Raw genomic sequence first — 24,472 nt, forward strand, 5'->3', positions numbered from 1 at the left:
CAGTCAATAGGCAAGGTCGGCCTGTACGTTTTTTGTGCTGTACGTGTTCCTTCACATTTCCACTTCACTATCACCTTGGAAACTGTGGACCTATAAATGTTTCAGAGTGTGTAAATCTCACATACGGATGTATGACACAAGTGACATCCAATCACCTGACCACATTGGAAGTCTTTGAGTTCCACAGAGTTCCCCCTTCTGCTCTCTCACGATGCCTAGTGACTGCTGAGGCTGCTGATATGGAGTACCTGGCAGTAGGGGGCAGCACAATGCAAAATTTGCTCACTGTATTAGCAGCAAAGGCAAAATCTGGCATAGACATTTGAGCTAAATATAAAAGATTTCCCACTGCCTCCAAGTAAGCTACCTCCATATTTCATCATCTTTTGGCTCTAATAACTTCACACCCTGTGGTAGGTGTAGAAACTGGCTTGCAGTTATTCATGCCAAATTTTTCTGGTTTTCTTTTTGTGTACACTCATTGGTCAATTAACAGCTCTTCTCCATTGTAACTTCTTATGATCTTCACCAAGATACATTTCATTTCATCTAAATCATGCATAAAAAATTCAGATTGAAGTTGTTTCTAAAAACTATTCATTTAACTTTCACTTTTTGTCAAAATAAAAATATCATCAACCAATACATCCAAAATTATAGTTTCTTCGTTATTTTTTCTGCGATATACAGGATGAAGTGAAATTTGCGCACTCGGGCTTCGCAGCACGACTCCTCACATGCCAGCAATAAAAAAATGTCTCTCCCAAAATTTCGTCTGGCAAGTACATCTGGCAGAAAAAGGACGTTAAAGAAGGTGGCAGTCTGGCAACACTGTAACCACATGTATGGTGACTACCTCTGTCAGCACATACTGGTGCAGTGTATAAAGTTTTGGGTTAGCATGCAGGAGGTCGAGGGTTCGATCCTGGGTTGGGGCGCCCTCCCCCCCTTTTTTATTGCTAATTTCATTCTGACGTTTTATTCTGTAATATACACCATTTCTTAGGTCACGCGTATCCTAAATTTACAACATTTTGCAACGCTGAACATAACAAATATGTGGTTACACAAATAAGAAACAGACAGTTGAAACACACAAACTGTCATAGGACAGAATAACTACAAAAACAATATCAGTTTCAAAATGCTAAAGATGACAGCACAGTACAATAACACAACATCTACTTGTCATTTATACTACATGTAATATGAGCGCTCAGATGTCGCACATTAGCAACCAGTGACAATAATGTCCATATTAATGACTGCATGACCTTCACAACAGAATACATTGTCCTTAGAACAACAGATGGCCAAAGCGACCTCCCTCCACATCCAAAAATTGTGCAATTCGCCGGACCATGAAGCTCTGGTCCCTTCGCACCAAAGGTGCATCCACAGTAACAAGAGCAGCATGAACACACGCTACCAATTCTTCCACATTCGTCGGCAGAGTAGATTACATGTGCTCCTTCAGGTTGTAACACAGGGAAATGCATATCCTCCTATTTCCATCTATTGTACTATAAATTTTTTCCTTATTTTGTTACCTGAAGATATGATATTTCTGTGTCTTTATATATTGTAATTGTTTTACTATTTGTATATATATATATTTATGCAATTATGTCGATGTATAATTGGTTTGTTTTGTAAACACTATTTGTATTTTTACACTGGGTCTTGCCTAGGGAAAACTATGCCATCTAACAATTACATCGATCAATCGTGTGGAGAACCAAAGTGTTTAGGATCTTCGTTAGTTTTAACTCTGCCGCGTGGAGCACAGGCAGAGCAGAGTCTGGCTGGAGTAGGGCAGTGGAGCAGGTGTATTGAGTGACGCTCCCGCGAGTTTCCGGGGTTTGGCAGCATGTAATTGCGCTCGACTTGCTATGATAGTTTCTGGCACGGTGTCGCAGATGGGAAACATTAGCAGGCACACATCAAGAGCCCGTTTCGCCTAGTGTCGAGAAGAAGGTGCACCAACATCCAGCTTCTGCAACAGCGACGGCCGACAATAAGTGCTTGTCGCCACCTCCTCGATTGACGACTTCAAACCTTCTATCAACCAACAAGGAAGACTGAAAGCACGTAAAGGTTTAGAACTGTACGGCAGACCTCAGCTTTTCAAACTGTTCCATTCGCATCACAAAAATATAGCAACTTAGCATGAACCTTTGTTGCTCATTGTCCCAATTGCATTACCAAGCAGGGTCGCTTCCTTTTCTGAAATGAACCTATGTGTCGTTGATATTCAAGCAGCAGCATTAAAGTAATATCATTCCATTTCACTGCTTTAATTTCAAAGTTCAGTTAAAGTATTCATAGCTGGCTACAATATTTAGATTACACAAGCACAAATTAAGAGTGCGAGTTTTGTTACCCTATTTTAGCTTACCTGTGACTGCACCTCAGCTTGGCACGTACTAAATTTTACTATTGTTAATTGTTCAACATCATTTAATTCAAGTTCAAAGTTAAATCTCTTAGTTCCAAATTGTGTAGATTCAAGTTGCTTTTGAGATGATTGTTGAGGTAGCCCAAGACTAACCTTATTTTATTTAATTTCGTAGTGCTTCAGAAAGAAAGTTCACTATTAGTTTCAGTCACTAAATTAAATTTCAATTTTCTGGTTTTATTAATTCTTTGGCTATATTAAGTCAAGAGTGTAGCGAAATTTATTACTTCTGACAAACATTCAGTTTTCACACGACACGTGTCAACCTTCAGTTGCCACACTTTTAGTGCTAATTATGTGTGCAATAACCTTTCTTTTTCAGTTATTATAGTAGTTGTCCATAGGACTGGCGACCGTAATTTTCCCCAAATCTCAAATATCTAATTAACGGCAGTTAATTGTTAACGTAACAACCACATATTTACTTTCTTGATTAACTTTACCCCTTTTCAAAATTAGTTTCCACCAGTTTCATTTGCATTTTTCCTTTCATTTATATGTAACCCTTTCCTCCCTCTTTACTGACAGATTAACTTCGGTGATGACTGCTTTTCCCAAATTTCCATTAGGTACACGTGGTTTAATTTTTACTGTCATTAAGGTCGATAAGTGAGGGGAGGTTACAAGGTGTCCACACAGGAAGAAACCCAAGGGATTTAGGTCAGGTGAAAGTGGTGGCCATACAACTGGACCTCCATGTCTGTGCCGTTTCCCTGGAAATGTTCTGTCCAAATACTGTCACAAGAGTGTGGAGGTGCACCATTGCATTGAAACCATATCCTCTGCCGAACATGTAGTGGAAAATCTTCCTGCACATCAAGCAGATAGTTCAAGAGGAATGCAAGATATCTTCATGCAGTCAACTGGTCAGGCAACATTTAGGGCCCAACCACCTGTCACCCAATATTCAGGCCCAGACATTGATACCAAAGCAAACTCGGTATCCACGGTCTTGGGTGAGGTGTGGGTTAACCTCACACCAATGGTGGGCATTGTGCATATTAAAGACACCCTCACGAGTGAATGCTGGTTCATCTGACCAAATTACGGTGTTCACAAAGTCACCGTTGGCTTCCTGTTGTTGGAACCATTCACAGAATAGCATTCTCTGATGTGATGAGCATGATGCAGGTGTTGCGTGAAAGCATAATGATAAGGGTGCAGCACATGCTCATGCAGCATGTTAATGACTGGGCTTTGCAAGACACGCATCTGCCTTGCTACGCTACGTGTACTTCACTGAGGTTCTTGGTGTATGACCTCCAGAAAGCTTCCTCAGTGGCTGGGGTACAGTGAGTCTGTGGACGACCTCTGTCATGTGATGGTGGAAGGAGACAACCTGACTCCCGAAGGCGCAGCTCCAGATGAGAAAACACATATTTTTCTGGATGGTGTTGATGAGGATATCTAGCAGCATATTCATGAGCAGCAACACCAGCCCCGTTATCAGATGCACCAAGAACCAGAAGCATATCCACATATACATTGTTTTTCTATGCCATATGTCTGCCACACTGATTAGAGATTTACAATGAGAAAATTCGATATGCATGTACATTGGAGTCTGTCACGGGCGTGTTACTCTGCTCGCAACTAGTCCCTGTCTGGTGGACAGTGCATACAGTATAAACACGATTCATCCTGACATCGCTAATTGTGAAATGTTTGGTTTCGAATTACACTGTTTCCCTAACAGTAATAGACGTGATGTTTCCACAATCCTATTGATAGAATAATAATAATAATAATAATAATAATAATAATAATAATAATAATAATAATAGGTCCGTGTCACTCCATTTTTAACCGGACTTAATGTCTGAGAAAGTGAAGATAATAATAATAATGATGAGAAAAAATTGAAAAATACATCCAACTGGATGAGGAAGTCAAGGACATGTGGCATCAGGATAAAGTTGACATTATACCAATTATACTGTCAATTACAGGAGTCATACCACACAATATCCACCAGTACATCAACGCAATACAGCTACATCCAAACGTATCTATACAACTACAGAAATCTGTAATTATTGATACATGTTCAATTACCTGAATGTTCCTAAATGCAATGTAACATATACCATACAGTTAAAAGGAGAGTCACGCTTGATCAAGGTCCGCGTCACTTTCCATTTTTTGACCAGACATAACGTCCGAGAAAAGAAAGAATAATAATAATAATAATAATAATAATGCATTGAGATAGTACTAAACAGCTTGCAGTTATCAGACTTAATGCTGAAAGGCATAATTAGTGGGACCATGGTGATACATACAAATATTAACCGAGTTTGGGCATCATTCACAAAGCACACTGCTAGTCCTACTGGTAACGTAAAGCCCTAACGAAATGTAATGGATGTGAACGAGGCAAGAATAATAGTTGGTACTAATCTATGGGAACACTGAAGGAAGGTAAAAACAAAACAGGTTTCACATCTAGTAGATGAAGTGGTGCGAATAAATTCACACCCACGATGTTATCTGGAGATACCCGCTGCAATCACTGTTGACGATAAAGATGCCAGATACTGTACCACCTGGACTACATTTACCAAACATAAAACGTATGCCTCAACCTAGGATTGAACCCTCGACCTCCTGCATGATACTGCAAAACTTTACTCACTGCACCAACCGCACAGTGCAACCAAGATGTGATGACAGAGGTAGTTCCATACATGTGGTTACAGCGTTGCCCAGTTGTCACCCTTTAATGTCCTTTTTCTGCCAGATATACTCGCAAGACAAAATTTTGGGAGAGACATTTTTTTTATCGCTGGCATGTGAGGTGTTACACTGCGAAGCCCGAGTGTGTGAATTTCGCTTCACCCTGTATATAGCAGTATCATGTTTAATACCACACATGCTCTTTTCAGACATCAAGTTTTATTCTTTTCTTGAGGAGTTTTCCTGGCTTCCCCTGGCGGACTCAAAAAAAAATTTCATCCACCAATTCTCCTTTGAGATATGCAGCCGTCTTTACATCTGTGTGGTGGATAAATAAATTTTCTTTTGCAGCAAGGAACAGGAGAGATCTTACAGAAGCACATATACCACAGGTGAGAAAGTTACTTAATAATCTACACCCTCTATCTGAGAGCAGCCGTACCTCTTAAATGAGCTTTAAAATTTGCTTTTGCATCTTCTGGGTTTTTTATACTAAAGACCCAGCTCACTAGTAATGGTGTCTTTCATTGTGGTGTATCAACCCATTCATAATAATCATTATTGGAAAAACACTGTAATTCATTTTCTACAGCTTTCTTCCAAATATCTGAATTTGGACTGACCAAGGTTTCTCCAACTGAAGAAGGTTCATTGTTGAATGTTTGAACAGCCATATACAACTCAAAATCTGGATATAACATTGGTTTTATTATAAGTGTTGAATGCTGTAAATTTACGTTGTCTTCTGTTGGAGTTTCCTGGATCTCATTATCTATTCCATCTCCAGTAAACACATCTGGTTGTTCTTGAACAACTTCTTCGTGACCTTTAGTTTCTAAATTTACTGGCACCTTTGCATGATCTTGGTTATCTTCTTCAGTATTAATATCTACACCTACTTTTCCCAATTTGTTTCATTTTCACCAGATTCTAAAAATATTACATCTCTGCTAGTTATTATCCTTTTGTTTTCAGGATTTATAAATGTATAACCTTTGGAATCTTCACAATATGCAATAAATATATATTTTTCAGATTCAGAGTCCCATTTCCTTCTATGTTGTTTGGAAACTTGTACTGTGGCCTTACATCCAAAAATTCTTGGACCAGGAGTCTTGTTTGATAGGCCTTTAGTAGGCTATCTATTATTTATATAATAGAGGGAAACATTCCACGTGGGAAAAATATATCTAAAAACAAAGATGATGTGACTTACCAAACGAAAGCGCTGGCAGGTTGATAGACACACAAACAAACACAAATATACACAGAAAATTCAAGCTTTCGCAACCAACGGTTGCCTTTACAAATGTCTGCTTGTGTCTGTGTATGTGCGGATGGATATATGTGTGTGTGTGTGTGTGTGTGTGTGTGTGTGTGTGTGTGTGTGTGTGAGAGTGTATACCTGTCCTTTTTTCCCCCTAAGATAAGTCTTTCCGCTCCCGGGATTGGAATGACTCCTTACCCTCTCCCTTAAAACCCACATCCTTTCGTCTTTCCCTCTCCTTCCCTCCTTCCTGATGAAGCAACCGTTGGTTGCGAAAGCTTGAATTTTGTGTGTATGTTTGTGTTTGTTCGTGTGTCTATCAACCTGCCAGCGCTATCTGTTATTTAGATATACTGCAGCTGATACTGCTTTTACCAAAAACATTTTGGTAATCCTGCATCCTTTACCACTTGCTTTCTCTAGAATTGTTCTGTTAGCTCATTCTGCTACTCCATTTTGATCAGAACTACAGCTTTGTTGACATATTTGGTACCATTGTCTGATCTGATAACTTTTATCTTCTTACCCCTCTATCTTTCAACCACGGCACGGAAACTGGTAAATATTTCACTCGCTCTATCCTTGGTTCTAAGGAAATAAACATGGGTATATGTTGAAAAACCATCAATCAAGGTAAGGAAACAACACTACCTTCCTAGAAATTCTTCTTCCATTTATCAGCTACAAAAGCTCAGTAGATCTATTTTTACTTGTTTTAAACAGTAATCTGGCTTGATTTCCTCGTATACAAATTTCACATGGTAAGTTACAACTATTACTTTCCTTTGCCCCATGGCCACATCTTTTAACAAGGCCATACTTTTCCTATTATGGTGTCTGAGTCTTAATTCCATGAAAATCTTTTTGCAGAATATTCTGGATAACTATTTTGAAGTACAAGAACATCTAATTTATAAATACCCCTTTATTTACTTGCTGTGGCTATTACACTGCCACTCTGATCAGTTATTTCTGTATATTTAAATCAAAAGTTACCTCTTTGCCTTTATTTACTATTTCACTCACTGAATGCAAATTTGCAGTAATATTCTTCACATCATGTACATTACATATCGTAATATATTGTGATTCTCCATTAACATTCAAATTAAAGTTTATCTTTCTAGCCATTTCACACCGTAATTGAGAACCATCCACTGTTGAAACAATAACGTTTGCTTTAGGAGAATCATCATATAAAACTGAGTGGTCTTTTGTAATATGCACAGAAGCTCCAGAATCCAGGAACAAACTGTACTCTTACTTTCAGTTTTACCAAAAGAATGAAATGCAGTAAGTGCCTTACCTTTATTGCTTGGATTGCTTGCCTTTCTTTCTGGGCCTTTTGAAACTTGACTGTTTTTCTTTTCTGTGTATTTCGACACAAGCTATTTCAAGAAATACAATTAGCATGACTGGTGACCCAATAATATATTGCAGAATATATCCCTGCAATATACTTTCCTCCAGGAGTGCTAGCTCTGCAAGTTTCACAGAAGAGCTTCTGTGAATTTTGGAAGGTAGGAGACGAGGCACTGGTGCAAACAAAGCTCTGAAGATGGGGCATGAGTCATGCCTGGGTAGCTCAGATGGTAGAGCACTTGCCCGCAAAAGGCAAAGGACCCAAGTTCGAGTTTCGGTCCGGCACACAGTTTTAATCTGCCAGGAAGTTTCAATAACATATTATCTGGTGAGGAGGATGGGATAGTAAGTCAACTTGTACTTTGGTACCATGTTCTTCGAGCATGACATACGGATGGGGGGAGGGGGGGGGGGGGGGGGGGGGGGGGGAGACTTGGTACAACGCTATCACTTAATTTTGAAAATTGCATTTTTCTTTCTGGGATAATACAGTTAAGGAACTGAACACAGACTTGCAGAAGCAAACGAGAATGGTTAAAAACTTGTATATGAATGCACAGCATTAGGGTGGTGTTCAAAAATACTTTCAGAAACTGTCATGTTAAAGAATAAAAATTATAAAGAGCAAGTGAAGGCAGATGAGATAGAGATGAGGTGGTAAGAATTTTCAGAAGACCACAGCAACAAGACACATAAATAACATCCAGTTCCTCAAAACCTATGGTGCCAGCTAATATTGGTAGGTAAAGTACAGTTATCTTAAGAAACACATCTGACAAAAATCACAATACAACTGTTCATGAAATTTGGGATTCCTGAAAATGTGTTCCTATCAAAAAGTTTTACACAAAAACTGCAGTGAGAGACAACAGACCAATCACTACATTCAAGTTTTCAAGACGAGTTGTCCTGCATCAAAGCTGAATTTGGGAATTATTTTGTTTCACATACTGTAAGATGGGGAAATATCGGACACGGGGGTAAATTCATACAGGAACAGCATAATTCTCTTCTTACATTAGTGTTGATGAATGTTCCATAGTGTCAGGCACATCAGAAAATACATTTTTGCACTTGGAAGTTGGGGCAGAGGTGTGTATAGCAGTTTTCAGTGCAGTGTACAATTATTGTTAGTTATCTTCACTGTGCTACAAGAGAAAAAAATGGCAAGCATAAATTCTTTACAGTTTACTTATTTAAATGTTAAGAGGGAAATGTGAAGGTAGATTGTCCACGTATCACTCTTGCACTAATGTCTGGTAAACTATTTACACGTCTGCATACATTGAAGGAATATTGGACAATGACGCAGACTTATAAATGAAGTTTTGGAGATCTTCCAATGGGCAATTATGACACTCAGAATCTTGTAAAACTGATTGCTGCTATAAGATCAGAAAAAACTGTTGTACGTCTGCATACATTGAGGAAATATTGGACAATGACGCAGACTTATAAATGAAGTTTTGGAGATCTTCCAATGGGCAATTATGACACTCAGAATCTTGTAAAACTGATTGGTGCTATAAGATCAGAAAAAACTGTTGTACAAAAATGCATCAAGCAAATACAGCAAAGCAAATCGAACATTAGAGAATAAAGTTAATAACACAAACACTGCAATGATTGGAAGGCTTTCTGTCTTAAGAACCATTGAAAAGAACACACTTTCCCATGGTATTTTAAGTGCTGTGCTTTGGGGTTCATAGCGAAAGGCTATCTCGATGCTTGTGGATGAAGGAAAAATTATTTTCTTATAACATGTTAAAAGCAGCATGGTTGCATCATTCTGATATATTGAGTGTCTGGCTATCTGAAAACATCAAATGGCAACATGCTGAAGTGAGTTATGAGACAGTGAAATCCTACACTATGTGATCAAACTTATCCAGACATCTGCCTAAAAATGACTTACAAGTTCGTGGCACCCTCCATCAATAATTCTGGAATTCAGGATGGTGTTGGCCCACCCTTAGCCTAGATGACAACTTTCACTCTCGCAGGCATACATTCAATCAGGTGCTGGAGGGTTTCTTGGGGAATGGCAACCCATTCTTCATGGAGTACTGCACTGAGGAGAGATATCAATGTTGTTCAGTGAGTCCTGGCACAAAGTTGGCATTCCAAAACATCCCAAAGGTGTTCTATAGGATTCAGGTCAGGACTCTGTGCAAGCCAGTCCATTACAGGGTGTTATTGTCATGTAACCACTCCGCCACATGCCGTGCATTATGAACAGGTGCTCAATTGTGTTGAAAGATGCAATTGCCATTCCTGAATTGCTCTTCAACAGTGGGAAGCAGGAAGGTGCTTAAAACACCAATGTAGGCCTGTGTTGTCATAGTGCCACGCAAAACAACAATGGGAGCAAGACCCCACCATGAAAAACATGACCACGCCATAACATCACAGCCTCTGAACTTTACTGCTGGCACCACACACTGGCAGATGATGTTCACTGGGCATTCGCCATACCCACACCCTGCCATTGGATCGCCACATTGTGTACGGTGATTTGTCACTCCACACAATGTTTTTCCACTGTTCAATCGTCCAATGTTTAAACTTCTTACACCAAGTGAAGTGTCATTTGGCATTTACCGGCATGATGTGTGGCTTGTGAGCAGCCACTCGAGCATGAAATTCAAGCTTTCTCATCTCCCGCCTAACTGTCATAGTACTTGCAGTGGAACCTGATGCGTTTTGGAATTCCTGTGTTTCCACTTCACTATCACATTGGAAATAGTGGACCTAGGGATGTTTAGGAGTGTGGAAATCTTGCATACAGGCGTATGACACAAGTGACACCCAATCACCTGACCATGTTCGAAGTCCACGAGTATCGCAGAGCACCCCATTCTGCTCTCTAACCAGTACCTTTTCTTGTGCCACATATAACTCAGTCTTGTACTGAGTACTTATAAAGTAAACATGGTACTTATAAAGTATAATTGAATGTATGTAGAAAAATCATGTATGAATATCAGGAAATAATAGCTACTTCATAGTGATTTATTCTCCATAAGTCCACAGAGATCTGTATGAATGAGTTGCAAGACTTCCTTAGACCAGCTTTGACTTGATTTAAATGGCAATCTGGCCTGCTTCCCTTGCAAACATACCTCAAATTGTATAGTATTCTTTCCATAACTTTCCATCTCAGTTGCCATATTCTTCAATAAGGCGATACTTTGTCTATTCAAATGTCCAAGTCCCCTATGTCACACAAGACAGGGTGACTTCCAGTTTCAGCACAGTATCTTAAACTGTGTTTAATTTGTAAATATCTTTTACATTAGTTGCAGTAGCTACAATATCGCAACAAGAGTCAATTATTTTGACTCCCTCTATAGTAAAGATACCCTTGTTACCTTTTTTTATTATTTTGCTTATGGACAGCAAATTAGTTGCAATATTCCTCACATAATGTACATCATGAGCACTAAAAATTTGTTTCTCCACACTCAGTAGCAAATTAAGATCAACTTTTCCTGCGAGTTCACATTTTAACTTAGACCGAGCAACTGTGGAAAATCTAGTGTCAGTCCTTGAGTGAATATCCTACAAAACTGATGGAGCTTTAACGATATGCACAGATGCTCCCAAATCTAGAAACAATTCTGCGTGATCCTCACTCAGTTCACTAAAAGATAAAAAGCAGGAAGTGCCTTACCTTTACGGGTGTTTTTCTCTCAGGACTACTAGAATTAACATGCTTCTTATACTGTGATGAAAAATGTCCACTGTTCTGGTATCAAACATTTTACTGGCTCCTTCTTATTCTCCTTCTTGTATTTAGGTATAAAGCCGACACTGTTTATATCTTTGGATCATATGAAACTGGATCATTTTTCATGCTCTGTAGAATCTTTACCTTCATACACACATCAAAAAAAGTTCTGCATCACCCTGGATCCCAGAACTCCTGAAGATAGATATTGACTGTGTATATTGTATCACAGACACAGTCCCTTTGGCTGTTCAGAGACGTCACTAAATCCGTCCAAAGATGTAAACAACCATGCATGAGCAGCAACTATTAGACAGAGGGGCTCCAACAGCCGAACAGTTCCAGTCATTCCACCAAGAAGGAAGTACACAGCTCGTGTTGTCTGTAGTTCAATCATGCCTAGTTGGTCAATACCACGGTTCAATTACGTCCACACTGTTACTTTGTGCTAGGAAGAGCTCTCAACAAGGGAAGTGTCCAGGCATCTCAGAGTGAACCAAAGTGATGTTGTTCGGACATGGAGGAGATACAGAGAGACAAGAACTGTCGATGACATGCCTTGCTCAGGCCGCCCAAGGGCTACTACCGATTATGGCTCAGAGGAACCCTGACAGAAATGCCACCATGGTGAATAATGTTTTCACGCAGCCACAGGACATCGTGTTATGACTTAAACTGTACTCCCAACATCCATGGCGAGGTCCATCTTTGCAACCACGACACCATGCAGCGCAGTACTGATAGGCCCAACAACATGCCGAATTGACCTCCCAGGATGGCATCACATTCTCTTCACCGATGAGTGTCGCATATGCCTTCAACCAGACAATCGTCGGAGGCATAATTGGAGGCAACCTGGTCAGGCTGAATGCCTTAGACACACTGTCCAGCAAGTGCAGAAAGGTGGAGGTTCCCAGCTGTTTTGGGGTGGCATTATGTGGGGCCAACGCCGCATGGGATTAGCCGAGCGGTCTAAGGCGCTGCAGTCATGGACTGTGCGGCTGGCCCCGGCGGAGGTTCGAGTCCTCCCTTGGGCATGGGTGTGTGTGTTTGTCGTTAGGATAATTTAGGTTAAGTAGTGTGTAAGTTTAGGGACTGATGACCTTAGCAGTTAAGTCCCATAAGATTTCACACACATTTGAACTTTTTTTTTTGGGGCCAACGTACACCGCCGGTGGTCACGGAAGGTGCTGTAATTTTAATACACAATATTTACTTGCTTCATTGTGTCACCCATATTAAGTGTGCTATAGTTATACCGCCCTATGAGCTGTATAGTTGTTAGTGTCCAAGCCAGATACACTGTACAGCAATGATTTTTCTGTGCTAGAGGGTTCACTTCCTGCTACCTTTTACGTTGGGCACCAGACTTGTTTTGGCAAATACAAAATTCAAAAATGGCATTAGGACAAAACAGGATTTCTAAAGGATTAGTCCCACTATTCAAAAATAGCGATGAGGGTAAACCATAATATCTAAAGGATTTACAGGAATTTATGCCAACCAGAAATAGAAACAAGAATTTTCATTGTCAAAGACCAATTTAGTGAGTGCATGAAATAACATGAACAAAGTTTTGTGGCAACACACTAGATAAAGTAAATGTAAATGTCGAGTGGCCAGGGCCTCCCATCAGGTAAACCGGTCACCAGGTGCAGGTCTTTCGAGTTGACGCCACTTCGGCGACCTGCATGTAGATAGGGATGAAATGATGATGATGATTAGGATAGTACAACATCCAGCTCCTGAGCGGAGAAAATCTCCGGCCCAGCCAGGAATCGAACCCGAGCCCTTAGGATTGACATTCTGTCACGCTGACCACTCACCTACCGGGGGCTGACACTAGATAAAGTGAGGCCTTTTCATTTATCATTCTTGTATAAACTGTTTACGGACTACTAACACCGTATCCTTACCAGGAAGATTACATGGAATTTATACACTGTACAGAGTTGTATTTTTCACAACTGGCTCAACCTGAAGTACTACTGCCCATCATTCTTCTACTACAACACTCCAGGAGATCTTGGTGGCTGGCCTGGCCAAATCTGAAGCAGAATCTCAGCATTTGACCGGAAACTATAAACCTGGTATAATTATATTTCAAGACTGAAGCAACATTTTGTCACGCATCAAGTATCAAGTGATGAGTGCATAGCTTTTCTCATTGAAAAATGAAGGCCCATATGTTTTTACACACGTACAGAAATTATGCCTAGAAACTAAACCAGTAACTGGCTCAGATCATATCTACAAGACAGACAACAAAAAATTGTATTAGGTGTTAACAATCTACAAGTAGGAGAGGTAGAGTCTTGTCTGGGGAACAGTACATCATGGAGTTCCCGAAGGGTCAGTCCTTGGTCCCCCCCCCCCCCCCATTTATTATATATATTAATGACCTACCCCTGTCCTCAAATTGTGCTACCAATATCACAATGTTTGCAGATGACACAAGAATAGTGACAGTCAGCAAATTCTCCACTGATGTAGAATTAAATACCAACCAAGCACTTGAAAATGCTCTGAACTGTTTCATGGCAAATTCTCTAGCAATAAAACTCAGTAAAACAAATTACATGCAGCTCCAATCCAGTTACATAAGCCCAGAAGAGATTAACATTGCACACGAGAGCCAACAGTTACAGAGCGCTCAGTGCACAAAGTTCCTAGGCGTTCACATAGATAACCGGCTCAACTGGGAATTCCACATACAGCAAACACTAAAAAAGCTTAGCTCAGCAACATTTGCCATCCGAATAATCTCCAAAACTGGAGACATCAACGTATCAAGGTCTGCATATTTTGGCTACTTTCATTCAATGATGTGCTATGGAATAATTTTTTGGGGCAAATCACCACTTTCAAAAACAATTTTTGTAAACCAGAAAAAAGTAGTCCGAATTATATGTAGTGTTCCTCCAAGAACCTCATGTCGATATCTTTTTAAACAGTTAGGTATATTAACCACTACCTCACAATATCTCCTCTCACTCATGGCCTTCACTCTTCTCAATTCTTCTGAATATGAAACAAATGAGGCATATCATCATTATAACACAAGACGGAAAGGTGATATGCACTGAACGGAAAAAGCTCTCTCTGGTACAAAAAGTGGTAAAGTACACAAGTACAAAAATCTTAAATGCACTCCCGAGTAATATAAAGTTTCTAAAAGAATATAAAATCCTGTTCAAAAAATAGCTAAAGGAATTCCTACTGGAAAAATGTTTCTACTCTTTAGATGAATTCTTCAACAGAGATAAATAATTTGAGTAGTAATTCAGATTGTTTCCTTTGTCATTGTTATCTGTATTTTTTTTTATCACTACTGTATTTTTGTATTGTATGGTATTGTTTATCATCTTGATTATATTATTGTATTGTACCAGTTTTGAATCATTCATCTACCATGTGTAATATACCAGTATGTATTGTATGATATCTATATTTGTATCTGCTTTGACTCGTTCCACATCCATGCGTAATCACGCATTACTGGATCTATGGAATACGTATCTCAAATAAAATAAAATTTCCTATTGTCTAATTAAGGATAAGTCAGAATCTTTTTTTTGAGTCAAGCTCATGTTGTTACAGCCAGGAATAAATGTTTTTGATGTTTTAAGAAACAAAATTGAGGTTACAAAGAGTGCATGACAGCTACAGGGATTAACTAAAAAGTGTAAATTTCGGTGTGAAAATTGAAAGTTTAAAAAAAATTTATATACATTCTCTTATTTGAGATAAGCTTACCACACATTCATCAGACACATTAAAGAAATAACCGTCCAGCTTAACTAATCTGTTTTTGCAATACTGTTTGCAATATTGCAATACAACTGTACAAGCTAGTCAAAGGACAAATTAAAAAATAACTTTGACAACAACCCCAATCTACTACATTACAGGCAAGAGAAGATGAACCACACAATATATGTCAATTTATTTATTTACTCATTCATTCATAGACCATTTGGTACAATAGTATTGAACATGTCAGAAACAAACAGAAATAATATATACAAATAAAATATTTACAAAATAGGATGCAATACAGTAAGGATCAAGCAGAAAGGCGGCCATGGCCTCATCAAAGGAACCATCCCAGCATTCAGTTGTGAGAAGACTCTGGCTGTTAAATTTAATTAAAAAAGAAATAAGTTTGTTATTCATTACCATTTCTACAAAAGCCTGTTTAAGCCGTATGTACAGCGTTTCACGAAATGAAATTTATAATTTTAATGCTGTCTGTCAACTTGAAGTGTGCATTTCATCACTGTAGTAACTTACTAAGAAAGTTAGCAGAAAAATAGACTCTGTGAAAATGCTTATACTGTTGGGGATATGTGAACATATTCCAGTGTGCATAGTGGTGCACAAGATATGACATACAGAGTGCATTAGACTCTGTGGAATATACATGTTCCATGTTTGCTGATGGGCAACGTAATATATTTGCGTAGGCACATGTAATAATATTTGTTGTACGAATAAAGCAAAAGTTTATTTTGTCCCTTAAATAGTTGTTACTTGTCATTTAGCTGTGTTAATCTGCATAAACTACAACAGGTCATGGGCCCAGTTACTGGATTTAAGCAAAATAATAAGCTTCAAGGTGACGTGTATTTGAACAAAAAGTGCACGGAAGTTTGTATTAAGTTGGATTGTGTACGATATACGAAGAAGAAAAATTACTGTAAAATGAGTACAACACAGATACCGCAAATAGAGTGGCTTGTACGGCGTGAAAATTATGCGACATGGAAATTTGCCGTTGAGGCATATTTGCACTTGGATGACTTATGGGATGGCGTAAATGGTAAATTGGAACCTACGAAATCAAGTTTTGCTACTAAGGATCAGAAGGCGAAATCAAAACTAATCCTTTTGATTGATCCAGTGAATTATGTTCACACAGAAAAGGCTACGCCAGCAAAGGAGTTATGGGACAAACTGAAAAACACATTTGAAGATGGTGGTTTAACCAGAAAAGTAGGATTACTTCGTGAGCTGATAACCACAAGACTGAATATGTATAAAAGCATGGATGAATATGTGAATAAAATAAATTCAATCTCCAATCGTCTGAGGAGTTTAGAAATTGCGGATGAATGGATTGGAACTTAATTGTTAGCTGGACTACCAGAGAAATATTCGCCAATGATTATGGGTTTGGAAAGTTCAGGAATACCCATTACAGTGGATAGTGTTAAAATAAAGATTCTACAGGATGTTAAGAATGAACCAGAATCTAATGCTTCAGAAAAAGAAACAGGGTTGGCTTAATACTCTAAGTGCAAGAAGAAGACGCCAATAAGATGTTTCAGATGCCAGAAAATCGGACATATTGCTTCACAGTGTAAAGAAAATTTAAGTATAGAAGAAAAGAAGCATGTTAATTCTAGTAGTCCTGAGAGAGGGAGAGAGGGAGGGAGGGAGGGAGGGAGAGGGAGAGAGAGAGAGAGAGAGAGAGAGAGAGAGACTATGGGAAAAGGTATAGCATTTTCTGTTTTTTACTCTTTTAATCAAGCGAGTGACAATCATGCAGAATGGTTCCTAGATTCAGGAGCATTTGTGCACACTACCAAAGCTCCGTCAGGTTTGTTTGATGGTCAGTCAAGGACTGACATTGGAATTGCCACAGTTGACAGATCTAAGTTAGGGTGTGAACTCTCAGGAAAAGTGGATCTTAATTTGCTTGCAAATGGGGAAAAGGAAATTGTTACTGCTCATGATGTACATTATGAAAAGAATATTGCAACTAATTTGTTGTCAGTGAGTGAAATAGTAAAGAAGGGCAATAAAGTTATCTTTGATATAGAGGGAGCCAAAGTGACAGACTCTTGTGGTGATATTTTAGGTACTGCAAGTAATGTAAGAGGTATTTACAAAGCTAATACAGCTCAAAATACTGCTGAAATAGGAAATCACCCTGTTTATGCTGCAAAGGGTTTCTTGTGGCATAGGAGACTTGGACATTTGAATAGGAAAAGTATGACTTTACTGAAGAATACGGCAACTGGGATGTAAAATTATGGAATGAATAATGCCCAATGTGAGGCGTGTTTGCAAGGGAAGCAGGCTAGATTGCCATTTAAATCGAGTCAGAGCACGTCTACCGAAGTCTTGCAACTCATACACTCAGATCTCGGGTCGACAGAAGCGTCCGATCCCATGTGTCGGTTTTGACCCGTGACGTAAGGGTGTTGTCGTGTGTGACGTCATGACAGTGCGGAGTTTGGTTTGAGTGTAGCTGTCTCCAGTTCTGTCTTATCCTATTTTATTTACTTTTCTGATCTGTTCATTCTATCTCGTGAGATATTTTTTTTAAATTTAAAAACACTTATTACTTATTTTAATTATCTGTTTCCTCGAATTTCTGTTTTAGTTTATTATATTTATCTTTCTGATCTGTTCGTTCTATCCTGTGAGATTTTTTTTTTTTAAAGACAAAAAACACTAATCAGCTACTGAAGCATCTTTATCTTCTATGGGTTGCAGGGGTTACGACCCATGGGGAGGTGGGTGGGTATTCATGCATGGCTGTCTTCACTTACACGTTGTAGCTACGCAAGGCGTCTAAATTTGTTTATATTTAGTTTGCCCCCCACCCAAAACACCCCATTTCCCTCGCTTGTCCCGTTAGTGTCATTAGGCTTCTTGTGGAAAGTGTGTGTGTGTGTGTGTGTGTTTGTTTTTGTTTCCACCATATTTGTGACGTCATGGGTCAAAGCATACGGGTGGGATCGGACGCTTCCGTATTTCCCAGATCTCTGTAGACCTACGGAGAATAAATCCTTAGGAGGTAGCTTCATACATGATTTTCCTAGATATAAGTATGTTTATTTTATAAGTAGCAAGGATCAAGTGAATGATGTATTTGTTGTTTATTGCAAAATGAAAAATGGAAGAAAATTAAAATTATTAGATCAGACAATGGATCAGAATATGCAAACAGAAGGTTTAAGAAACAGTTGAATGGAATGGGTATTAGGCATCAGACTACCATTCGCTACAGTCCTCCTCAGAATGGAGTTGCAGAATAAGCCAACAGAGCCATTGTAGAAAAGGCAAGAAGTATGTTAAGCGATGATGAGCTACCTAAGTGTTTTTGGGCAGAGGCTGTGTCAACAGCAGTGTATTTAATTAACAGATCACCTACCAAAGCTGTAAGACACAAGACACCTTATGAAGTATGTACTGGGAAGAAACTGGATCTAAAGCACTTAAAAGTCTTTGGATGTGAACCTATGGTTCAGTTTCCAAAACCATTAAGTGGAAAATGGGATGCAAAATCTCAAAAATATATTTTTGTTGGCTACTGTGAGGATTCAAAAGGCTACAGATTTTATAATCCTGTGAATAAGAAGATAATAAGTAATAGAGATGTAGTATTTTTAGAGGATTATAGACCTAAAATAAAGGACAGTAGTCAAAATGATACAGTAATGCAACCAAACATAACGCGCAATAGTGCTGAAACAGAGGAAGACGAGAATAAAGAGGAAGTTGATGTGCTACCCAAGAACCAAATTGTGGAAGAATATTCAACAGAGGAAGTCAGTTTAAGATGGTCTTCAAATATAGCAAAATGAAGAGAATATCTGGAGTATGAAATGTATGCTGCCCAATCAACAATGAACCAATCACAGTTGATGAAGCTTTAGCAAGTTCAAATGCTCAAGATTGGAAAAAGGCTATTGAAAAGGAGCTGCAATCTTTTGTGGATAATGACACATATGAATGGGTTGGTATGCCTGATAATTTAAAAAGCCTCCAAGAACAAGATAGGTGTTTAATATTAAAATCCTGAGAGTGCAATACCAAAGTTCAAAGCCAGATTGGTAGTTAGTTATTGGATATTCCCAGAAATAAGGAATAGGTTACAATGAAACTTTCTCACAAGTGGTGAAGTATTTATCATTAAGATACCTTTTAGCTCTTGCAGTAAGGGAAGACTTATTAATTCATCAAATGGATATGAAAACGGCCTACCTGAATGGAAGGCTGGAAGAGGAAATATATGTGATTCCACCAGATGAAGTTAAGAGAAAAGGAGAATTTGGCGTTTGAAGAAAGACATATATGGATTAAAGCAGAGTGGCCATTGCTGGAATAAATCTTTGCATAAAACTAGGCATGCTACAGTCAAAAGCAGATCCAAGTATATATCATAAAAGGAGCAATGTAGAAATTGCAATCATGGCCATATGGGTAGATGATTTAAACCTGTTTCTACTCCTATGCAAAATAATGAAAAACTGCTAATAATTGATGATGACAAGAAATGTAAGGAAAGTGTACCCTATATGGAAGCTGTAGAAAGTCTACTGTCCTTAGCACTGACTTCCAGACCAGACATTGCATTTGCCACAAATGCAGCAAGCAAGTTTTACAATGATCCGAGAGACAAGCACTGGATGGCAGTCAAGAAAATATCCAGATATTTAGATGGAACTGCTGATTATAAGTTAAAAGTATTTTAAAACTGGCAATGTAAATTTGGAAGGATATAGTGATGCAGATTGGGGAATTGAGCTGGAAAGCAGACACTCCATCACTGGAAGTTGTTTTAGACTAATGGGAGGATTGATATCATTGTCATGTAAGAGACAACGAACTGTTGCTTTGAGTACTGTAGAACCTGAATATATGGCCTTGTCCTCCACTATTCAAGAAGCTCTTTGGATCCATATACTGATGAGTGAAATAGAATCTCTTCCAACATTAAAGCCAATTGTGGTATTTTGTGACAATATGGAAGCTATTAAACTTGCAAAAAATAATGTCACCAGTGTAAGATCCAACCATACTGACATAAGGCATCACTTTATAAAACATCACGTGGAACAGGTTAATATAATCCTCGGATATCTATGCACAGAAGAAATGTTATAGGATCTCCTAACCAAGCCTCTCAGTAACGACAAATTTCAGAAGCTGGTGAAACATTATGGTTTAACCTCGGATGTATAGCGCTGAGAATTTGAAAAATATTTGTTCAAGGGGGAGTGTTGGGGATATATGAACAAACATTTTCCAGCGTGCATAGTGGCGCACAAGATATGACGCGCAGAGTGCATTAGACTCCGTGTAATATACATGTTCCGTGTTTGTTGTTGATAAACGAACACGAGAAAATAAATTTTTACTACTTATATGTACTATTGCACATCTGTAAAATCATGTGTATGATGGCTTGTTATGGAAAATTATGCATATATGTTCTCCATTCCAATTGTGGTTGTCAAGATGTAAATTATCTTAAATGATCTAATTCCCACTGCTCCATAAAACTGACACATAAATCAATATGTCAAGCTGTGATAAGGAGTGGCTACTTTGTATTAACAGAACAACAATGTCAAAGTTTATTTTCTTTTAAGTGATTACCAATGAGCTTACCGTTTCTTTAGCATATTTTACGCCCCTAGGGGGCTTGACAGGCGGCTCCGACATCGCCATGACAATACCTACACAAACAAACCAAACACTATCACTCAGCCAAAGATTTTCAATACAAATATGACATTGTTGGTGGATAAGTCAAGATATGCAAAGATATTGAAGGTTACAAGTTAATGATCAACTATAATGTGAACGGCGCAACTGGCGTTCCCTTGAAATCGACCTAGAAAATATAACGCGAACGTAAGCAGTGGTTACGCTAGAGGTAAGTCTTATTAGACTCGTAACCTTTCAACATAACCTAGCCCTTGAAATGTCACCACAAAACAAAAATTGACGGATTTCTGCCGAACGCCTATTGTAGCTACTCACTGCACACATTTAATATTTATTGACAATATTAAGGTGACTCAACACGATGCCTCATGTTCAACTTTACGCATGCACATAAATTTCTAATAGCGTGTAGCGACGCTGCCGCGCGCTAATTCAAGCTCGCCGGTGTGTGTGTGTGTGTGTGTGTGTGTGGTGTGTGCGCGTGTGTCAGTGCAGTGCTGTGCGGTCGTAATTACTGTACACGACGTCTGTGTAGTTCCGCGCCCAGCCTCTAGAGGCGCTGTGTTTTCTAGTTTTTATATACGTTCTGTTTATTATTATTATTCCTTGTATTTTGAGTTAATGAGTAGTTCCGTGCCTCCTGGCTCGTGTGGACGAGTACTGTTTTCTCTCCAATAACTACGGTAGTTTTCCCAGGATTAAGGATCCTTCTGTAGAGGCTGGAAGCAAATTTTGTAACTCCGATCAGTCCATGCAAGCCGGGCGTCGTCAGATACGCGCTCGCAATAAGGTTATTGTTGCTGAACTGAAGGTCTTTATTCTTCTGAATCACGTTAAGCAAAGGTCGGACAGCCACCAGTTTAGCTGAACCCGACAAGCGCATCTACGCATATGCATGCATACTTTCCTGGAATGAAGGCTTCCCACAGGGAAGTGTATTAGGCCCAATATTGTTTCTTATATACATTAACGACTTCCCACAAAGTATCAGACATGGCGAAAAAATACTTTTTGCTGATGACAGCAACATAGTAATAACAGGTGAAAATCCAACACAACTGTCAGAAAGGGCAAACGAGGCTCTCAATGATGTCCACAACTGGTCATTAAAAAATAAAGTAACCCTAAATGTAAAGAAAATTAACTATATTAACTCCCAATTGAACAAAAAACACAATGCCACTAGAATAAAAGTTAATAATAATGAATTAGAATGTGTAACAAGTACCAAATTCTTAGGGATGAATGTAGACAGCCAACTGAAATGGACAAACCATGTCAACATTTTGGCAAAGAAATTATCCACAGCATGCTATGCTCTTAGAATCCTTGCACCGGTATGCAATAATACCTGTCTTAAAATAACATATTACGGATATCTACACTCAGTCCTCAGCTATGGGATCATGTTTTGGGGAACAAGTGCCAGTAACATACAAACTGTACTCAAAGTACAAAAAAGAGCCATAAGGATAATAACAAATAGCAACAACAGGGCCCATTGTCTAGAATTATTTAGAAAGCTAGGAATTCTAACTGTTTCTTGTGAGCATATCTTTCAGAAAATACTGTTCATTAAGAAAAATCTCAACATGTACAACACAAACAGCCTAATACATGTCATCGTGCGGTCAACTTATTGCTTACTGCGTGTCAACTGAATTCACGCGCTGTCCACTAGGAGTGCTAACATGTGACTACACATCGCCGCCGTGCGCGGACATTCCATGGTTTACGAGTGTTATAATTTTGATTATCGCATTCAATAACAGAAATATGTCAGAGACATATGCACCAACAATCTCAAGACTGGCGGTACGGCTACCACCGTCCTGGTCTGACAACCCCACGTTATTGTTCGCGCAGTTTGAGGCGAGCTTCCTTTGTGCCTTGTATCGTCTGATACCACCAAGTTTCCTTTAGTACTTACTGGATCATGTTCAAAGCCAGTGGAAGACAGAAAACATCTTCCGAAATTGTATTAAATGCTTTCTGTGAGAATTACTTTGAACAATTAGTAATTTAGCCCACACGAATTATAAATGGTTGCGAAAACACACTTGACCTCTTAATCACAAATAATCCTGATCCAATAGATAGCGCCATGATGGATACAGGGATTAGTGAACACAAGGTCATTGTAGCGAGGCTTATAACAATATCAACTAAAACCACTAAAAATAAACGCAAAATATATCTATTTAAAACAGCAGATATAAATTCGCTTGCTGTCTTCCTGAGAGAGAGTCTCCATTCCTTCCAAGTTAATTATGTAAGTGTAGAACAGATATGGATCAAATTCAGAGATACAGTATCGGCATCAATAGATAGATTCATGCCACGTAAGTTAATAAGAGACGAGACTGATCCATCATGGTACACAAAACACGTCAGAACACTGTTGCAGAAGCAACGAAAAAAGCATGTAAAATTCAGAAGAACGCAAAATCCCAAAGACTGGCTAAGTTTCACGGAAGCTCGAAATTTAATGCGGACGTCAATGCTTCCACAATGAAACATTGTCTAAAAATATGGTAGAAAAGCCAAAGAGATTCTGGTCATATGTAAAGTAAACCAGTGGCAAAAGAATTGTCAATACCGTCACTGCGCGATAGCAATGGAAATGTTACTCATGATGGTGCCACTAAAGCAGACTTACTAAATACAGTTTTCTGTAATTCCTTCATGAAAGAAGACGAAGTAAATATTACAGAATTCGAAACCAGAACAGCTGTTAGCATGAGTGACATAAAAGTAGATATCGTGGGTGTTGCGAAATAACTCCAATCACTTAAGAAAGGCAAGTCTTCCAGTCCAAATGGTATACCAATCAGGTTCCTTTCAGAGTATGCAGACACAATGGCGCCTTTCTTAGCAATACAACCACTCATTTGACGAAAGATCTGTTCCTAAAGACAGGAAAGTAGCACAGGTCCCACCAATATTCAAGAAAGGAAATAGGAGTAACTCATTGAATTACAGACCCATATCACTGACCTCAATTTGCAGTAGTATTTGGAACATTATGAATCACCTTGAAGAAAATGAGTTATTGATACATAACCAACACAGATTCAAAAAATATGTTCTTCTGCAACAAAGCTAGCTCTATATTCCCATGAGATAATGAGTGCTGTCAACAAGGGATATCAGATTGATTCCATATTCCTGGATTTCTGGAAGGCTTTTGATACCGTTCCTCACAAGCGACTATTAATCAAATTGCGTGCATATGGAGTATCGTCTCAGTTGTGTGACTGGATTCGTGATTTCCTCTCAGAGAGGTCACAGTTCATAGTGATAGATGGTAAATCATCGAGTAGAACAGAAATGATATCTGGCGTTCCGCAAGGTAGTATCATAGGCCCTCTGCTGTTCCTGATTTATATAAATTAACTAGGTGATAATCTGAGCAGCCCCCTTAGATTGTTTGCAGATGACGGTGTAATTTACCATGTAGTAAAATCATCAGATGATCAATTCCAATTACAAAATGATCTAGAGAGAATTT

The 24,472-nt window shown here is 38.8% G+C and overlaps 1 protein-coding gene across 2 annotated transcripts in view; it reads right to left on the minus strand.

Moving 5' to 3' along the window:
* The window catches only part of LOC124612780 (exocyst complex component 4), a 242,963-nt gene extending 221,969 nt beyond the window's left edge, over positions 1–20,994 (minus strand). For both annotated transcript variants that reach the window (XM_047141177.1, XM_047141175.1), the window contains exon 1: positions 20,902–20,994. In XM_047141177.1, the coding sequence (XP_046997133.1) occupies positions 20,902–20,961 (60 nt within the window). In that variant the 5' untranslated portion in view covers positions 20,962–20,994. The remainder of the gene's footprint in view (positions 1–20,901) is intronic.
* Between the last annotated feature and the right edge of the window lie 3,478 nt (positions 20,995–24,472).

The sequence above is a fragment of the Schistocerca americana genome, chromosome 4 (genome assembly GCF_021461395.2).
Source record: "Schistocerca americana isolate TAMUIC-IGC-003095 chromosome 4, iqSchAmer2.1, whole genome shotgun sequence".
Taxonomy (NCBI): domain Eukaryota; kingdom Metazoa; phylum Arthropoda; class Insecta; order Orthoptera; family Acrididae; genus Schistocerca; species Schistocerca americana.